Here is a 16,927-nt window from a genome sequence, read left to right on the forward strand (position 1 = left end):
CATTTTCAAAGGTGAAGAATGGGAAGGATACTTGAAAGAAACTCAAAAGAAAAAAGAAAGACAGAAAGTCCTGCGTTGATAGGTTTATTTTTAGATGAATACTTAGCTGTTTACTTTTTCATTTGTGCTTTCTGGCTGTCTTCCACAGGTTGTGTAGGGTACCTATTGTCCCTTTCTTTTGTTAGCACAAGCAAATTGCTAGTTTATATGACATCCACACAAGGATGCTCCCTGGTTCAAGGTACTGAAATGTAGTCTAGAACAAACAAAAAAAAACACCACAAAAAATGCAAAAATCCTTTCATTAGGGCAAGTGAAGCTCTATAGTAAAACCAGGGCTTTATTCAGTTCTCTAATACAATGAAATGCAAAATAGCAAGACCAACTGGTAACATTTTAAATAAATACATTTTAAAGGTACATTTGCCAACCCGAGTTACTTCTGAGCCTACATTTTCAGCTGTTGGTCTACCTGTATAGTGACACTGTAATGGCTAAAGCCCTGGAGTCCTCTCTGCCGAGTGGGCTTTCTGTGCAAAGATTCTGCACTACAGCCATAACGTTGCTTAAAGATTATTGAAAACATCCAGTGCCCTTGGTGTAAGAACAGCTACACTTCGATTACTGTTTTGGACGGGATGAGGAGCACACTTCTGATGACAGTCTTCCAATTGTTCCCATTTATTGCACTTTGGTTCAGGTCTTGGGGCACATGAAGGGGTTTTCTTTTGGATGAAACTAAACCAAAGACACACTCCAGCACACTCCCATCGCTAAGGGGTTTTCTGTCTGTAAGACCAGATGAGAGCTGGTCTAAAGCAAGACCCCTGACATGCACGCTGTGTGCATACTGGGTCACCAGAACCAACTGCTTTGCTCCTGCTGGGCTAGACTACTCATTAGTGTGTACTTAGTATGTCTCATTAGACTCACATCCAAAGATAATGACGTGTTCAGGAAATAATGTATACAGGGTAGTGGGTTTGTTAGTGTAAAGGGCATTTTTGTGTATCTATTCAGTGCCTGAGGCACATATAAATCCAATTTGCTATCATCTGTTGTATTACGTGTTCTAGGTCTGTTAACAGAAGTACAATGCAAGTCAAAAAGACTACGGAAAAATGTGAAACAGCCCTCAGATCAGACAGCCAATGAAGATAATGAAGGCCATGACATGAAACAAGTGACATCTACAACTAAAATATATAGGGTAAGAAAATTCTTGTAATAGTTTGTACAGTAGTGGTGATGTTTGAGCTAAATGTGGCTAGTACAGTGAATATAGAGTACTTGCAAACTCTCTGGAGCTGTCTGTATTAACTAAAACTCCATCTCCCACGCAGTCAAGGAAATACCTTGAATATAGAAGTAGTTCCGATATTTTCAGTCAAAACTATGTAAAGCATATATAAAATCCATAAAGTAGTTTTTCTGTGATAAATATGTCAAGTATATATCACATATGCTGAGGTGTGACATTGAAGTTTGAACATACCTAGTTATTTGCTAAACGTTTCCTTACTTCTAATAACAAACCCCACAAACTCATGCAGTTTAGAAGCATTACGCACCTCTCTTCGGTACACTTCTACCGAAACCTCAGAGCAAGCTCTTGTCTGCTTGGTCTCCAAGTGTCAGAAATAGATGTATAGCTTTTGCCTGAAGCAAGAGATGCTGGATCATTTCTATGACTGCATTTTGTGATGGGCTTTTTTTTTTGCCAGTATAGGAGAAAGTAGAATTCACCCCAGAACAGCAGAACCTTCTTGATTACATCATGGATTCATACAGTAAACAACAAATACCACAGGAGGTGTCAAAAAAACTAGTAAGTACGTTGATTAATTCATTTTTGAGATGTGGATAATGAAGCTGAGGATTACATGGCAGAAAATATTTGTACTCAGCATAAGTAGGTGTAGTAAGTAGTAGATCAAACTATGGGTAAAAGCTTACAGTTAAAACACACTGCAAGTGGGGCAGAATCTCTCCCATTCAGTCAATATTTAGACCACATCTTTGTTTATCAAATTTAAATGCTAAGAAAAAGCTTTCAACTCTGGAAATACATTTTTATGCTCAAATCTAACTTTTGCTGATTGGAGCTTTGTTTTTTGCACTGTCAGTATAGGCAGTAATTTGAGTTCGACTTGCAGCCAAGCTTCCTTTCTATAAAGACACCAGCCTGGAAGCTTGAAAATATTTCTTTTTTTTTTTGTCCCCAAATTCCCAGCATTTTCCAGGTTTGGATTTTTGTTTCACCCCCTCTTCTTTCCTTTTCCTCTCTACCTTCTAGAAATTCCATTTTCCTTTTAAGAGCTCCCAGTTTTCATGGTAGGATGGAAAAAAGTTGGGAAACAGGGAGAAGAGGAAAAAAAGGTTTAAAAGAGGAGTTTTTTTTTACAAAACTGTCATGTTCAGTCTTAAAAAAAAACCCAAACCAAAACAACTGTAGAAAATTATTTCTTAAGTAATCAACTTTGAAAACTAAAAGGAAGACACTTGCAGGGGGAGGGTTGAATTAACCCATAACTAACTTGTTGAACTTATTTCCATGGGAGGCTGAGGAGGTGAAAACCAAAAATATATTAAAAAAAGAAATAGACAAATTCATGGAGAACAAGGCTTTTGGTTAAATTTTATGGTATATATAGAACTTCTAGCTCAGGAATTGCCTAAATTATTGATTGCTAGATATAACACCAAAAGTGAGACAGATATTCCAGAGGAAAGGACAGTGTCTACTTCTTTTAATTCATACATTGCCTTCCAAAATATCTGTTTTTGACAAACATTGGAGACAAATTAGTGTTAGATTGACCTCTTGCCTGATCCAGTCTAATAATACTTGTATTTTATGCTCTTAAATGTGAAGTGACAATTAATATTAACAGATTTTTTTTTTGTTTGATTTTTGACAGTTACACGAGGAATTCAGTGCTGAAGGAAATTTTCTGATTTTAACAGAAATGGCTACCAGTCATGTGCAGGTTCTTGTGGAATTCACTAAAAAACTACCAGGTATATCCAGTGTGCTGGGGCAAATTTTGTTATTGCAAAGTTTATATGCCTTTCAGATGTTGTTTGGTAATTGTTGTGTATATTTTGAAGTCTATATAAAAATGCCTCCTCCTCTGACACATATGCATTCTTCAGACACAGTCTAAAGAAAAGGAGCTTTGTGCTCGGAAGAATAATATGTTGAATAATTCAAAATCTGCCACTCTGAGATGTGGCACTCTTTCTTTACCTATTGACAAACAAAATGCTTAGCAAAGGGGTTGTGTCTCTAGAGAGATTTTATTTTCATATATCACTGCAATGCCAAATAGGCTGCCTCTAAATTACCACTAACCCTTGCCAGACTGCTTCACTCGCTTTGCTGCCTTTCTAGCAAAGCCTCTAGGTCACGACATCCACTGGATTGTGAGTCCTAAACAAGAACTTTAACTAGTTGGTGGCACCAGTATTTATGGTCCTTGCATTGTGTGTTATGGACAAGCACTGAAAAACTGAGTTTATCATTAGTATTTTTTTAACTTCCAAGTTGATGTTACCTCAAGAGTGAGCACTGAGCATGGTACAGGTTCCTTGTAATTAAGGAAGGTGCATTGTAATGCTTAGCCATATGAAAGCATTATTTTCCTGGCACTCCCATCATATTGACCCTTCCCCTGTGTGTTACAGTCTTGCTTCACAGCCTAGCACTGCAGTTGTAACTATATTTTTTATTCTAACTGGGATACTGGCTCGCAGGGAATGAAGAAGGGGTGAGCTTTGTAATTGAATAATCTACTATTTTCGGTGTTGATTTAGAGTACATCTGGCAGGATTTATCACATTTTTGTTTCATTCTCTACTTTATCTTTTTCTGTGCTTCCTCACAGAATCAGGGGTGGCTATAAGGTGGGTATCTGCATTGGCAAGTATGAGGAGAGTTTCCCATGATCTTCAGCTCCCTGTTCTTCAGAGGAGCAGCTGTGTATTCACACAAGTTACCAAATTTCTCCTGATTTCTTCAGTGGGTTTTAGAGTCTTTCCCCTCCAAAAAGACAAATGCATATTTAAAACACAGCAGGAAACCTCTATGTAAAATAGTATATTAGTCCAAAGGCAAGGTGAAATATTTAAAATTAGATGCTTCAAATGCTGATTTTTGCCCTCAGAGCATGGAAAGGGCTGAAAGCAGCACAGCAGTGGGAGAGTCATACAGAGAGCTCTCGTGGAAACATGGCAGAAGATGTAAGGGAGCAGCATCAGGCTACACAAAACCCCCACTATTGGCTATGCTATGCCACTAGATTTTGCTTATCATGTTCCTCTTAATGTACCATGAACAATGAAACACAAGTCTAATTGTCATAAACTTTGGTGAGGTCCAAATCTGTGTAGTTTTCTGGAATCTAGGTTTCAATTTCTGCAGCACTTGGCAACCCTCCCTGACATCCACATCAAGATTACGCAGATGTGTAGCACCTCACATGCAAGAACTTCAGGACAGAAAGTAGCGGGGACTTTTCTGTTGCTGCCTTCACAGAATCACAGAATGTTAGGGATTGGAAGGGACCTCGAAAGATCATCTAGTCCAATCCCCCTGCCGGAGCAGGAGCCTTACTTATCTCTAACTTCTCCCCAGGTTTCCAAACCCTTGATCATGAAGATCAGATTGCTTTGCTGAAGGGCTCAGCAGTAGAAGCCATGTTCCTCCGTTCAGCTGAGATCTTCAGTAGGAAACTTCCTACAGGACATACTGTCCTTTTAGAAGAAAGAATTCGCAATAGTGGTAAGTATCTTATTTTACAAGGGAAAAACAAACCACACCATTGCACTTCTGAGTCAGTATTTTGCCCTTGGAAAGCTAGTTTATTAGCACTGAAACTGGTTTATCTGAATGTTGTTCTTTATGTTGACTGGAACAAATCTAACTCAGCCTTGAGTCTAAAGGTTATAAGGTAAAAGTTCATTTATAAATACATTACAAGTATCATGAATAATGCTATATCACATAAATCTAGTGCAAGTCTCCAATGATAAGCATGGAAGAACAATGAAGAAGAAATACACCATTTCTAATTATTCACATAAAATATCAATATTTATGCTTTCAAGGCAATCTCTGTAAGAAGGAAAGTTAAAAAGATTTTAAGATGTTACTGGAGGTGACTGAAGGGAAGCACCTATTCTTAGGGTCAGTTTGGTAAAATTGAATCACACCGCACAAGGTGCGTAGAAGGATTATAAACATGGCATGTTCCCAGTATGTTTTCTGCTTCTTAAGGTCCATCAAAGGCTCAGTGGCTATGACAAAGTCTACTGGTTCTAGGCATAAATCTTAATAATTATGAAAAGCCAAACAGGGCTGGATATTGTTTGTTCCTTAAAGCAGACAAAGTTGTGTTTTGCGTTGTTATGTATTCTTTGTGCTCCACTAACGCAATACTGAATGTTTTGCCTTTTTCTGTATTGACCAGCAAACTTTATCCAACCCTTAACTACCTATCATTCAAAATTCAAATGTAACAACAATTCTGAATCAGAGAGTCTCTCTACAGATTCTGGCTTCTGTCCTTCCTTTATAATGGTCAGAAGGTGAAGAGACAGGAGAACATTTAATCTCAGTACTAGTCATAGAAATGGGCTTGAACTCAGTTCTGAAAATCTTAAAGTCAGTAATATGAAGGTACTACTGATGTATGCAAAATTAGGCTAATACTTACATATCTGAAACCCTGAAAAGGAGTTAGGAAACTTGAGAATAACTCACTTGATGAAGGTATGTATTTAGTTTGGTTTAGCACACTCATTTCTAGGTTTATAATTCATAGTATTTTATATTTCTTTCATTTTGTTTTATTATAAGAGGCTATTGTTTGATGGACTGGAAATGATGACTTCCAGAGTGATATGAATGGCTTCTGGTCTGGGTTCTGCAGGCTGAGGAGCATGCCAAGAATACCAGCGATATTTCCTGGAAACTGTAATGAGTTGTCATGGATCTAAATGTCTTCATTAAGAGATTTTCTATTGGATTATAACCTCAATTTTTGATAAAAATAGGTCTTAGATAAATGAATCCATATGAACCCATGATTACCGAAAGCTTGTCTCCTCTAATCTATACAGTATCAACCTTCTTGTTCAAGGTGTCAACTGTTCATAAAATCAAGAAGCAGGAAATACTTCGATCCAGAACATTACATAAGCCATTATGTCATACCAATAATTTTTTCCTTACTCATAATTTTAAAATAGCCTGTTAATTCTCTGCAACTATTGAGTCCAGATGAGATGCAACATTATTTTTTGCAAGTTTGTAGTTTGTACTAGACTTAAAGATGACATTTCATATCATAACATGACTAGCTGGAACATGACATTGTATCTTGCAGTAATATTATTTACCTGTCATGAAGCAGATTAAAAAAAATAACATTTTGTGTAGAAAAAAATGTCAAGACAAGTAACAATTTCAAATGTGGTATTATTTATTCCAAAGGAATATTTCCTGCAATTCTTTTTTTCTGTGGGGAAAAAAACTGCCAAGGTAAATTAAAAATTACTTCTGGATCAGAACAAAACCTGAGCTGAATAGTTCCCAAGAAATGAAGCACAATAACATTTTAGTGTGTATATATACATATATATATCTTGTTGCTCTTGGAAAAGGCTCTCTAAAGCAACTTCCCTCAAGCCAGGATCAAGTTGGGGACATAAGAGGAAATATTGCTGCTAGAATTTCTCCCTCCCTATATTACAGGAGGATAATGCATTATCCAGCTTACTTGCTGCTGGCTGCGTTCTTTCCTTCCATAAATAGTCAGAATACAGAATAAAATACCCTTTTTCATGTATTTTATTTCTCCACTCTGTGCAAATTCAAGCCTTCTTAAAACATTTTCCTTGGCTGCACTTAATGGGACTGTGACAGTAAACAACAAAAGCAGCTTGTAAATCTTTGTATTTGTAGCAGTGTTAAGTGCTGCTACTGATGCTATTTAACTGCTAGTTGTTACTGCACAGACCCAGAAGTCACTCAAAATTTCCAGAGTCTCTCATTTTGGACTTACATTGCTGCACGCTAGAGCATATCTGTCAACTGGGCAATGTCCCTTGCATAAAAAGGCTTAAGTGTGTTTTTTAAATGCCCCTCTGCCTAGGTTTGCAGTACTGGTAACAGCCTGTCATTTAGTGGTATCAGTTCCTCTGCACCAAAAATGCAAGCAGATTTGTTTATATGAGGAAGGATTTTTACTAGGTGGGTTTGACTCTCTCATGCTTCCCGAGTGTATTTCTCAGTGTTCCCTGAATTTTCATAGTTTCATATTTGACATCACTCAAGCTACCAGAGTTTTTTGTTTTGACTTCAAGAGCTCGCATTGGCGCAATTTTTCTGCACGTTTTGTCTTAGTTTATGAAAAATTCCAGAGTTACACATTTAGGCAAATTGAATAATTATTGGAAAATACCTACTACTGAAACATCTTATTTTTGTGGTTTAAATCATGGTCATTTTCCGGTGTCCCGAGTTCAAACAAAGTGAAAGAAAGGCATCCAAATTCTTCTGTTATCATTGCTTACACACACAGCTTTCAAAAATATGAAACATGCAGTTCACACCCCTGCATGTCACAGGACTCACCAGGAGGGCTCTAGGTTAAATATAGCCTGTACTAAACATAATATTAGGATAGAAACTTAAGCAGCCTCTGCCAGCCTTAACCAGTAAGGACACATGCTACTAGAAACTGCAGCTGTCCATTGCCATGTTATAGACTGGTCCAAGAGATAAAACGGCCAGAAGAGACTAAACCCAAGTCAAATAAAGAAGAAAGCCCAAGAGAATTACACATAAATTTGGAGATAGGGACTTTTTTTTTTTTTGCATATACCTCACTGAAAAACAAGACTAAATGCAGCAAATTGAAACACCCTGCAAAAACAACAGAGAGCAGCAGAGGAAATGCAGTGATAGCCAGGTGAGAGTTTAGAAATTAGTTTTATAGGTAATGAATGAAGATGAAGCATCAGGATTATTCATGGATCCTAGTGTGGTCCTAAATACTGTCAGGCCATCAGCCATAAATTATTGCTGTTAGTCAGAACTTCTGTCCACATATTTTTAGGTGCAGACAATTGTCTGAATGTCACATAAGTCCTATTGTCAAGCCTTGACATCTGTATCCATAAAATCAGGGGTGGGCATCCTGCCTAAAAGTCACAAGCTGTCCAGACTTCTGTCACCTGCCACCATGTCCACTTGGAAGCTGCTCTCATCTATTAATATTTATGCCTTCCCCACTCTGAATGTACGGAATGCTTGTTTGTTTTTTTTTCTGGTAAAAAAGCCAGAGATCTGGTGGTGATGACCTTCAGATCATCAGATCATCAGATTACCAGCCTTCATTTTTATTCTCATGCTGATGAAGTGTATTTTTATTTCTTAGCTTGAGCACATTGCTCAAGTCCTGGTGCATCTCAGTGACTGCCTTTGTTTGTGCCTGTATGGTCTTCATAAAGTGTTATGGAAATTCTTTCATCAGCTGCTCCTGAGACTGAAATCCTCTCCTACTCACTCTAATATTGGACTTAATGAGAAATACAGACATTTTATTTAATGTTAATGAGAGCTTGTGCTACTTACTCATCTTATTTGATGCTTCACTACGCATAAACCAAGTTGTGACTGATTGATTGGTTCATTCTGTGAAAGGCTGACATCCTAGTAATTTAATGTTTAGTTTCATTCTGTTATTTTGAAAGCAAACTCTCCCCATTATCTAGCAGCACAATATTTTTAGAAACAGTGCTGAGATACTGAATGTTTTCTCAGTGAGCATTTATAGCTTGTTTTCCTAAGGACACCTGCTTTCTGCAGTCATGAAGAGCCACACATTTTTATTTAATAATTTTATTCTAGGGAGCAGTTCTACTAATTTCAGTATTGGAGAATAAGATACTATCTGATATGGACACAAATGAAGAATCTGGACCCAAATTTTCAGCTGGCAGCAGGACACCTGACATTGTGAAATATACTGTTGTCTTCCTGGATGGGTTACAGGTGCTGAAGTACAGGAAAAAAAAGAGCGAGCCACATTTTCAAAGCATTGGCAAGAGGCCACCTCTTGCCCTTGAATGTGGGATTCAAAGTTCCGAGTGATTTGGACAAGAAACTCATGCAACCAAGGGCAAAATTTGGCCCTGGAACATTGGATATCTAATTACTTCCTCTGCCTTTGGCTTTTATTATTAGATTATTAGCACTCACTAATGGTAGTGCTTCAAAACCCCATTGTGCTGGGGTTTGTGCAGAGAAACAACATGAAATGATCTTCACTGCTGAGTACAAATAATCTAATCTAAGAGAGCGCAACCTGGCCAATATCCAGCCCCTTGTTTCTAAACATGCCTGCAAATCATAGGTGTCTAACCCTCCAAATAAACCTCATCCACACGGAAGGAGACACTTACTATCCTGTGACTTGACCCAAAACTGGCACACTGCCCAAAATATTTAGAGACTAGGACCACTTTAAATTACAGAGTATGGGAAAGAGCTTCTCTGTACACGGTACTGCACAATTTACCACACTGAGCTAGCCAGTGCCATGTTCCTGAATTACAAATAAAATTGATAGAAGTGTTTAGATCATATCTACAGAGTTAATTTATACCCATGAAAACAAGAACAGATGTCAGAGGACCCAATCTCTTTTTTTTTGCATAAGTGTGCTTCTTCAGGCCAAAAGCTTATTTAAATAGACTCAACCTATGAAGACCAGCTCAAGGCAGTGCAGATGCTGCTTCTGTGTGCCAGACCACACTTCCCTTCTGACTGTAGGCACTCAGGCCACTGCCAAAGGATGGTATGTGGCAATGTCATTTGCATCCTCCTTGCAGGTTTGGTTTGTATGTTGTTTTTTGTTTTTTTTTTTCTTTTTTAAGTAAGGTTTCTTTGCTTGCAACGATGATTTCACAGTGGTCATATTGATTGCTTTTGCGAAGATGGGTTTTTGCTATCCTGATTGTGAGTTCTTTTTGGCACATGGTAACCTCCCATTTAAGTTGGCCATTTAACCTCTACAAGATGATGATGATAGAGGAGAGGTCACACAAACACGCTCTGGTGTATCTTCTCTACTAGTGAGATTTTCCCCTTTTCGGCTCTCGGCATCAACATGGTGAATTTGGTCAGTGTTTAAAGGGACACTGATGCATTTGAACAGGTTAGAAGGCAGAGCTCATAAGCAGCACAGAAAGCAGTTCTGGTAGATGAAACACTGTGAAAGATGTAATTTTGCAAGTAATTAATATATTGTTTTCATAAAACAGCTACTAATATACCCTTGGTTTCATATCCACTGGCACCTCCATGTTTATCAAGAAAAAAGATCTCTTTATCCATATTAATCACACAGTGCTAGTTACTGTTAATTAGTACTTACTCTCAAGCTTTCCTCTTGCAATAGATTAATCTATTCAGTTTTAATCAACAGCAAAAATATAAGAGAGAATACTGGTCTCAAAAAGCTGGCAATACTGACTCAGTATCACAGTAAAAACATTTTTTCCAGGATTATGTTAACCAGATAATTATTTATGGCCTGAAACTGCAAACCTTATGAAAGCAAGAGTCGTCTCACCTTCAGAGAAAATCATAGAAACAAAACCCTAAAAAAGGCAAGGTTTAAAACAATGCTGTGTCTTAAGCTCCAGAGAGGAATGAAATTGTGCAAGAAGTAAGGGGTGTTGAATGAATAACGCTCATGGGTTTAAATCTGCTCCAGTTTAATGCCGCAAGGCCGTACTCGGTAAAGCTAGCACTTCCCGTTGACTACCCTGGGCTTTACAGCCAGTCAGCCCTCAACATAACAAAATCGATCATATGAATTGCAGCATCTTCCACAGACGATAGAGTAGAGCTGGTGGTTAGGTAGAAATCTGTGTAATTCAGAATGATGCACAATGTAACATGAAGGAGGGGCATGTTCTTATTGCCCTAATGCTGCATGAAACAAAGTTCTTGAAACCTTTTTGAGAAAAAGTGAAGAAGGAGGCACCATTAACACTGACCAGGAAGCTCTGCCTGTCTGACACAGTACTGTGCAGGGCTCTTGTCTGATCTAAATAAGGAGGGTTAGACGGAGCTAACTTTTCTGTTCACAATGAGGCCAGAAATATAACTTTATCTATTTGTTTTTTCCACTTTTGGAGTATGATTTGTAACAATTGTAACCTTTGAAAAGTCATATAATTAATTTCTCCTCTAGCCTTTCCAGTTATGAGCACCAAATCGCCTTTAATTCTTTTTCTGATAACCTGAATTGAAATCACATCATCTTGTACAGTAGATAAGGGGAAAAAAGCAAGAACTATAAACATCTGTTTCCTGCTTTTCTGCTTTATGGTGGAGCTTGTTAAATCCAAACTGAAGCGTTTTCAATCACATTAGAAAACAGCCCCCTCTTGTGATGGAACAGCGGTTTGTGTAACGTGCTTACAGGATGATGAAATAACAGGGAAACTCCAGCACAGATGGGATGAGGGCAAAACTAGTAACCAGGAAAAAATTCCATTATCCTAGTCTCAAAATTGCTCATTTTGCATGGTTTTGTTTATAATTGTCTTGTGACATATATCTGTGTAAAGATTTCAAAGTTCTGTTCTCTTTAGAAAAGCAGTACATCGGTTGCTTTGCTGAAACTTCTCTTTTTACTCCCTTTCATCTCTTCTGTTTTACTTCTGTTTGCAGTACAGTAATGCAGACAAGCTCTCTGCCATAATTTCATTTGCTTCCACATCTATACTCATTTTTTGCTTCAACCATCCATGCTTTAGTTTCTTAATGTTAGATTATAAGCTTTTTGGGGCAAAGAGTGTTTTACTGCATGCTTTTACAGTGCCTGGAGCAGTGAGGACCTGAATTAGTTATTCCACACCCTGTTCACCAGCATCATTTTCATCCTATTTCTGCTATATTGACAGTAGGACTTGAGGAGCTTTGTGGTCAGCAAAACAATAAATTCATCCAGCTGAAAACCAACCTGACCCCCCAAAAAAAGAGGAAAAAAAATCAAATTATGAGTATGAGAAACAAATGATGGGAGTCTTAGTCACATCCCACGTCTTCCCATTTCCTGTCTGCTGCCAAGACAATCATGCCCAGCGGCACGATACCTTGCACAGAGACTTCTAAAAATATCCAGTTTGTCTTGGACTTTTCTCATGTCATTGCTGAGCTATTCACTTCCACGAAAGGAAGTGCTTTAGGGCTCAGCTAGACTTATTTCTTTTCCTGTTTCTAGATTCATGTGAACTTTAAGACTTTGGTGTGTCATATGTATGTATTCTTTATATATGTCATATTGTAAGAAACTTTGGCATTTAAAACTGCCCTGGAGAGAGACAGGCAGTTCCCCGAGAGTTACCAATAACAACTGTTCAAAATTTTAAATAGTTAACAGTGATGACTAACGACATAAACCTCACAGAACATTAGATGCCATGACTATGTTTGCTCTGTATAAAGCTCCAGCTGTGTTACTAACTTCCACAGGACAAGCTGACCTGCATCATATATATCTGCTTAATTGACTTAGACTCTTCTCAATAGTCTTGAACTTGTTACAAAAACAAGATTTGTGGCTTGCAATCTGAAGTAAACATAGGCTGCTCGTGTCACATGTTTAAACACATCATTCAGCCACAAAATAAACCACACCCTGCAAGACCATACTTTCACTGTAGGGACACATGACTATTCCACTGATTGAAGTAAGCTCTCACTGTCACAGCAAAATGTGACTGTTTCGTAGTTAAGTCAAGTGACTTCATGTTTCCTTTCTCTGAGTTCCACCTGCTGAGTTTCATTTTGAATTTCCCCTCTTGGAGGCACTCCAAACTTCACCAGTCCCGGACTTCAGCTTTGTGTTGTATACAACACTCAAAACTGCATTATTTCATGTGGTTTCCATACCACATTATAAAGGTTTCTCCTAGAACAGCTCAAAATTAAGAGTAAAATGACAAGAAATCCTATGGCCCTCATCTGGGGGAACAGAGGAGGTTTCCATCCTTTCAGCCAAAGGCGGCCAAAAGACTCTTGCTGCAGAACCACTGGTTTGGATGTCTACACCTCATTGGTGCCACTGCTTCAGAGTTGCAAGCAGCCATCGTCAACAGTCACTGGGTGCTCTGAGTGACTCATGCACCAGTTTAAAACAAAAGAAAAAAAATTTATATCACAGGACCTACTTCTCTTTTACACCAAAAAGCAGAATGGAGTACATCTGTAATTTAAGGCTAAGTAAGAACATTGTGACCTGATGACAAAGTCAGTAAGAGGAAGCCCCATTGGCATGCCCCAGTTTGGTAACCCCAAAGGGCTTCGCTGATGGTGAGAGAATCGCATGATCCCATCCTTAAATTGAGCTGGATTTTAATTATTTATGGCTCTGTACTTTATAACACACTAGTTTACGCTTTAAGGTAGTAGCAGTTGCAAGCATGTTGTTCTTGGACTACAGGTAATCCGAGACCTGGCTAAAGTTTCAGGCTACATAAAAGGAGCAATTAAGACTCTTTATGGAGACAACTGAAGCAGCTGCCCCAGGCAGTCGGCTGTAGAGTAGAGTTGGGCTAGAATTAAACCATACATCCGGAGAGGTTTCCATATAACTAATGTAAAGATAGGGAATGTGGAGACTGTTTCACAAACTGTGCATACTGGAAACAGAAGCCAGTTAGAATATCAGCAGACAGTGAGACTTCTCCTGAAGAGCTAGATGGACAAATCTGTAGAGGAAAAGGAATTCCTTTAAAGAAAGACTTTGAAACCATGTGAAAAGAAATTGCCAGCACTTGCCTGTTTCTACTCTGATCTGGAAAACAAGGATGTGCTTGCACTTTTGTAACTAATTCTCTTGCAACAGGCCTGACTTGTGTAGTAAATTTCTCCCACCAAGACAGTCAAGGCTTCAAATACTAAATAATTGCTCTGTGTCAATAAACCAGATTATTTCAATAATTAAAAAATATTATAACATTTTTTCTCTCACAGGTATCTCGGATGAATTCATAACTCCCATGTTTAATTTCTATAAAAGCATTGGAGAGCTGAAGATGACACAGGAAGAATACGCGCTGCTCACAGCCATAGTTATCCTGTCTCCAGGTAACTGCTAATCCAGAATTAAATACTAGTTGTTTTGGAAAGAAAGCATGAGGAGTATGATCTGAGACTTGTGAAAACTTACATTCTAGAGAGAGTAAGTAAGTGACCATACATGCTTATTCAGTATATTCAGTTGTTAAACCAGAAAACAAGCACAGAAATCCAAACTCCAAATGTCCTGCTACACCATCTAGTTTTGCATACAAGGAAAAAAAAAAGTGCCTAAATACTCTACTTAAAAAAATTACTGGTATCTCTTCACTGCTTAGCATGACAGGCTTCTTCCTTCAGAAAATCCCAAGAGTAGTTACATGCACATCACTACAGATCATTGTGGAATATCACATTTTTTTAGAGGGAAATTGGGAAACCCTGGAACTTAGAGAATGGCAATGAAGGTCTTCAGTCTTTATTGAGCAAGCACCAGCTGTCAAGAGCAGAAGGACAGTAGCAAGTTGCCCTCTCAACTGTAAAGTGTTGGAAGCTGATCTTTCAGAAGTATCGGCACAATAGCATCTCAGCCCTGATTACAGGCTTTGCTGTAAAAACTAATTCTTTGACAACACAAAACTAACCAGCTTTACCTACAAAATACGGAGAAATTGTATAGTGCCTCAAACAAACTGACTGTCATAGAAATGGGAGAAGAGAAGCCTGATGCTTCAGGACAAGACAGACATTGAGGTTTCCAAATCAGGTTTCATGGAAGATGGGAAGGTGAAGCAATTCCATTGCTCTTTGAGTCGGTGTGGCTCAGGAAATTTTTTACACCAAAAATTTCAGTGACAAAAAACCCCATCGTCCTCTTTTCCTCCCTCTCCAAATACCCAAACACATACTTCCATACGAACAAAATAAAAAGACAAGTCTTTCCTAACAAAGAAATCTCATCTGAGGATGAAGATGTTTGATTTCTCCCTGGTGACCCTCACAAACACTCTTCTTTACTGGCCAAACTCCCCAGTTGTACTACACCTCCAAGAACTTGTGCTGTGCTGCTTGCTGCTCAGTTGGTGCAATGCATCACAGGACGTACTCGGATGCAGAACTGCATTGGGAGATGATGATACAACCCCAAAGAAACATTTCTGAGCTAAAACTCTTCAGTTTTTGAAAAAGTTGAAAGCTTTTCCTAGCTAGAAGTGGGAAGCTTACATGAAAACCCCAAACCAAAACCACGTTAAGCATTTTTATTCCCTTTTAATTTGAAAATAAATATTCTTTGTAGGTGTGAACATCAGTGCCCAGTGTAAATGTTTGAATATTTTAATATTCATTTATCAGTGTAAATATTTACATTGTATCAGATTATATATTTGCTAATTACTTCTTTTCTTTTAAAACCATAACCAGATCGACAATACATAAAGGACAGAGAGTCGGTGGAAAGGCTTCAAGAACCCCTGCTGGATATTCTACAGAAATTCTGCAAACTTCACCACCCAGATAACCCTCAACACTTCGCATGTCTTCTGGGCCGTCTTACAGAGTTACGGACATTTAACCATCATCACGCAGAGATGCTGATGTCATGGAGAGTGAATGATCACAAATTCACACCTCTTCTCTGTGAGATCTGGGATGTGCAGTGATGGATACTTTATTTTATTTTAGGAGAAATATCTTTTTAAAGGACCATACAGCATTTATTTTCATAGAAAAATATTCCACAGTACATTAAACTTTCTTTACAGCATTTTTATAGAAACATGCCATGGATTCATAAAAGTAATTTTGTTCACTATATACAGAATATTGTACAGCCATCAAACTTTCACACGTGAGTATAACTTTCTCTGTATTTATATTTTCTGATCAGAAACAGTCCACCAGCTCCTCAGAGGAACCCTGTTAATTCCTGCTGCCATTAAGCTGATTGCAGTTACAGTTCCTCTTGACAGATGGGGAAATGCACGTTTCCATTTGTATTTTTTCGTTGCAGTGTTTTTGTGCTTGGACTCCATTAAAGAATATATTCCAGATATTTACGTTAATAAACCAGCTGAAATGGTTAATGCCATAGTCATTTGCTGTTCAACTGTAAAATGTGTTCACGTAAGATGTGCAAGACGTTATTTCTTCAGAAGATGAAAAATTATGTAATGGAGAAAAGCCACACACACACACAAAAAATACTTTTCATGATATAAACATGTAACTTCATTTGCATTATTATTTCAAAGTAAAGTTATACAGTATCTAGACTTTGTGAAAGTGCATCACATGTTATTTGCTTTATGATTTTGATTGTTGATGCTTAGCGGCTCTGGAAAATACCATCAGCAACATCCCCGAAACAGGTAAGTGTGTCCGAACGCTGCGCGAGGCGGTGCGGCTCCCTGATGCTAACAGGGGCTGTGGGCTGGCTGGGTGCTTTCCTTGTGCCTGGGTCTGCTCGCAGCAACGTGAAACCAGGCGGCTGGGACACCGATGTGCCGACCGTGCTGTCCTCCGAACCGTGAAGACGCCGGCTGCAGGAACAGCTCTTCGTCCCACTGCGGAAAGGCCTTTTCGGGTGTAAGCACCTCTGTGGGCAGGTGCTTCCCCCGACCTCCGTGCACCCCGCACCCTGCGCCCGCCGCCGCTGCCCCAGGGAAGCAGAACTGCTTTCAAACGCCGTCGGTGGGTGACACAAGGAGGGGACGCTGAGGCCCGTGATTTCACGGCAGCCAAAGCGGCCCGTGGGCGGGAGGGCCATCTGCCACAGTGCCCGAGCGAGCGGCCGCCTGGCCGTGCCGCCGCAGCCGGTGGGAG

General features: G+C 38.9%; 1 protein-coding gene across 3 annotated transcripts in view; it reads left to right on the plus strand.

Moving 5' to 3' along the window:
• NR1H4 (nuclear receptor subfamily 1 group H member 4) overlaps positions 1–15,765 on the plus strand; it is a 34,273-nt gene extending 18,508 nt beyond the window's left edge. For 2 of the 3 annotated variants that reach the window (XM_068401901.1, XM_068401902.1), the window contains 6 exons: positions 1,077–1,210; positions 1,730–1,828; positions 2,922–3,021; positions 4,637–4,783; positions 14,060–14,173; positions 15,527–15,765. In XM_068401901.1, the coding sequence (XP_068258002.1) occupies positions 1,077–1,210; positions 1,730–1,828; positions 2,922–3,021; positions 4,637–4,783; positions 14,060–14,173; positions 15,527–15,765 (833 nt within the window). Of the gene's footprint in view, positions 1–1,074; positions 1,211–1,729; positions 1,829–2,921; positions 3,022–4,636; positions 4,784–14,059; positions 14,174–15,526 lie in introns of all 3 variants that reach the window. The other variant, XM_068401900.1, reaches the window with a different exon arrangement.
• The last annotated feature ends 1,162 nt before the right edge of the window (positions 15,766–16,927 follow it).

This window comes from Nyctibius grandis, chromosome 5, assembly GCF_013368605.1.
Source record: "Nyctibius grandis isolate bNycGra1 chromosome 5, bNycGra1.pri, whole genome shotgun sequence".
NCBI classification, from domain to species: domain Eukaryota; kingdom Metazoa; phylum Chordata; class Aves; order Nyctibiiformes; family Nyctibiidae; genus Nyctibius; species Nyctibius grandis.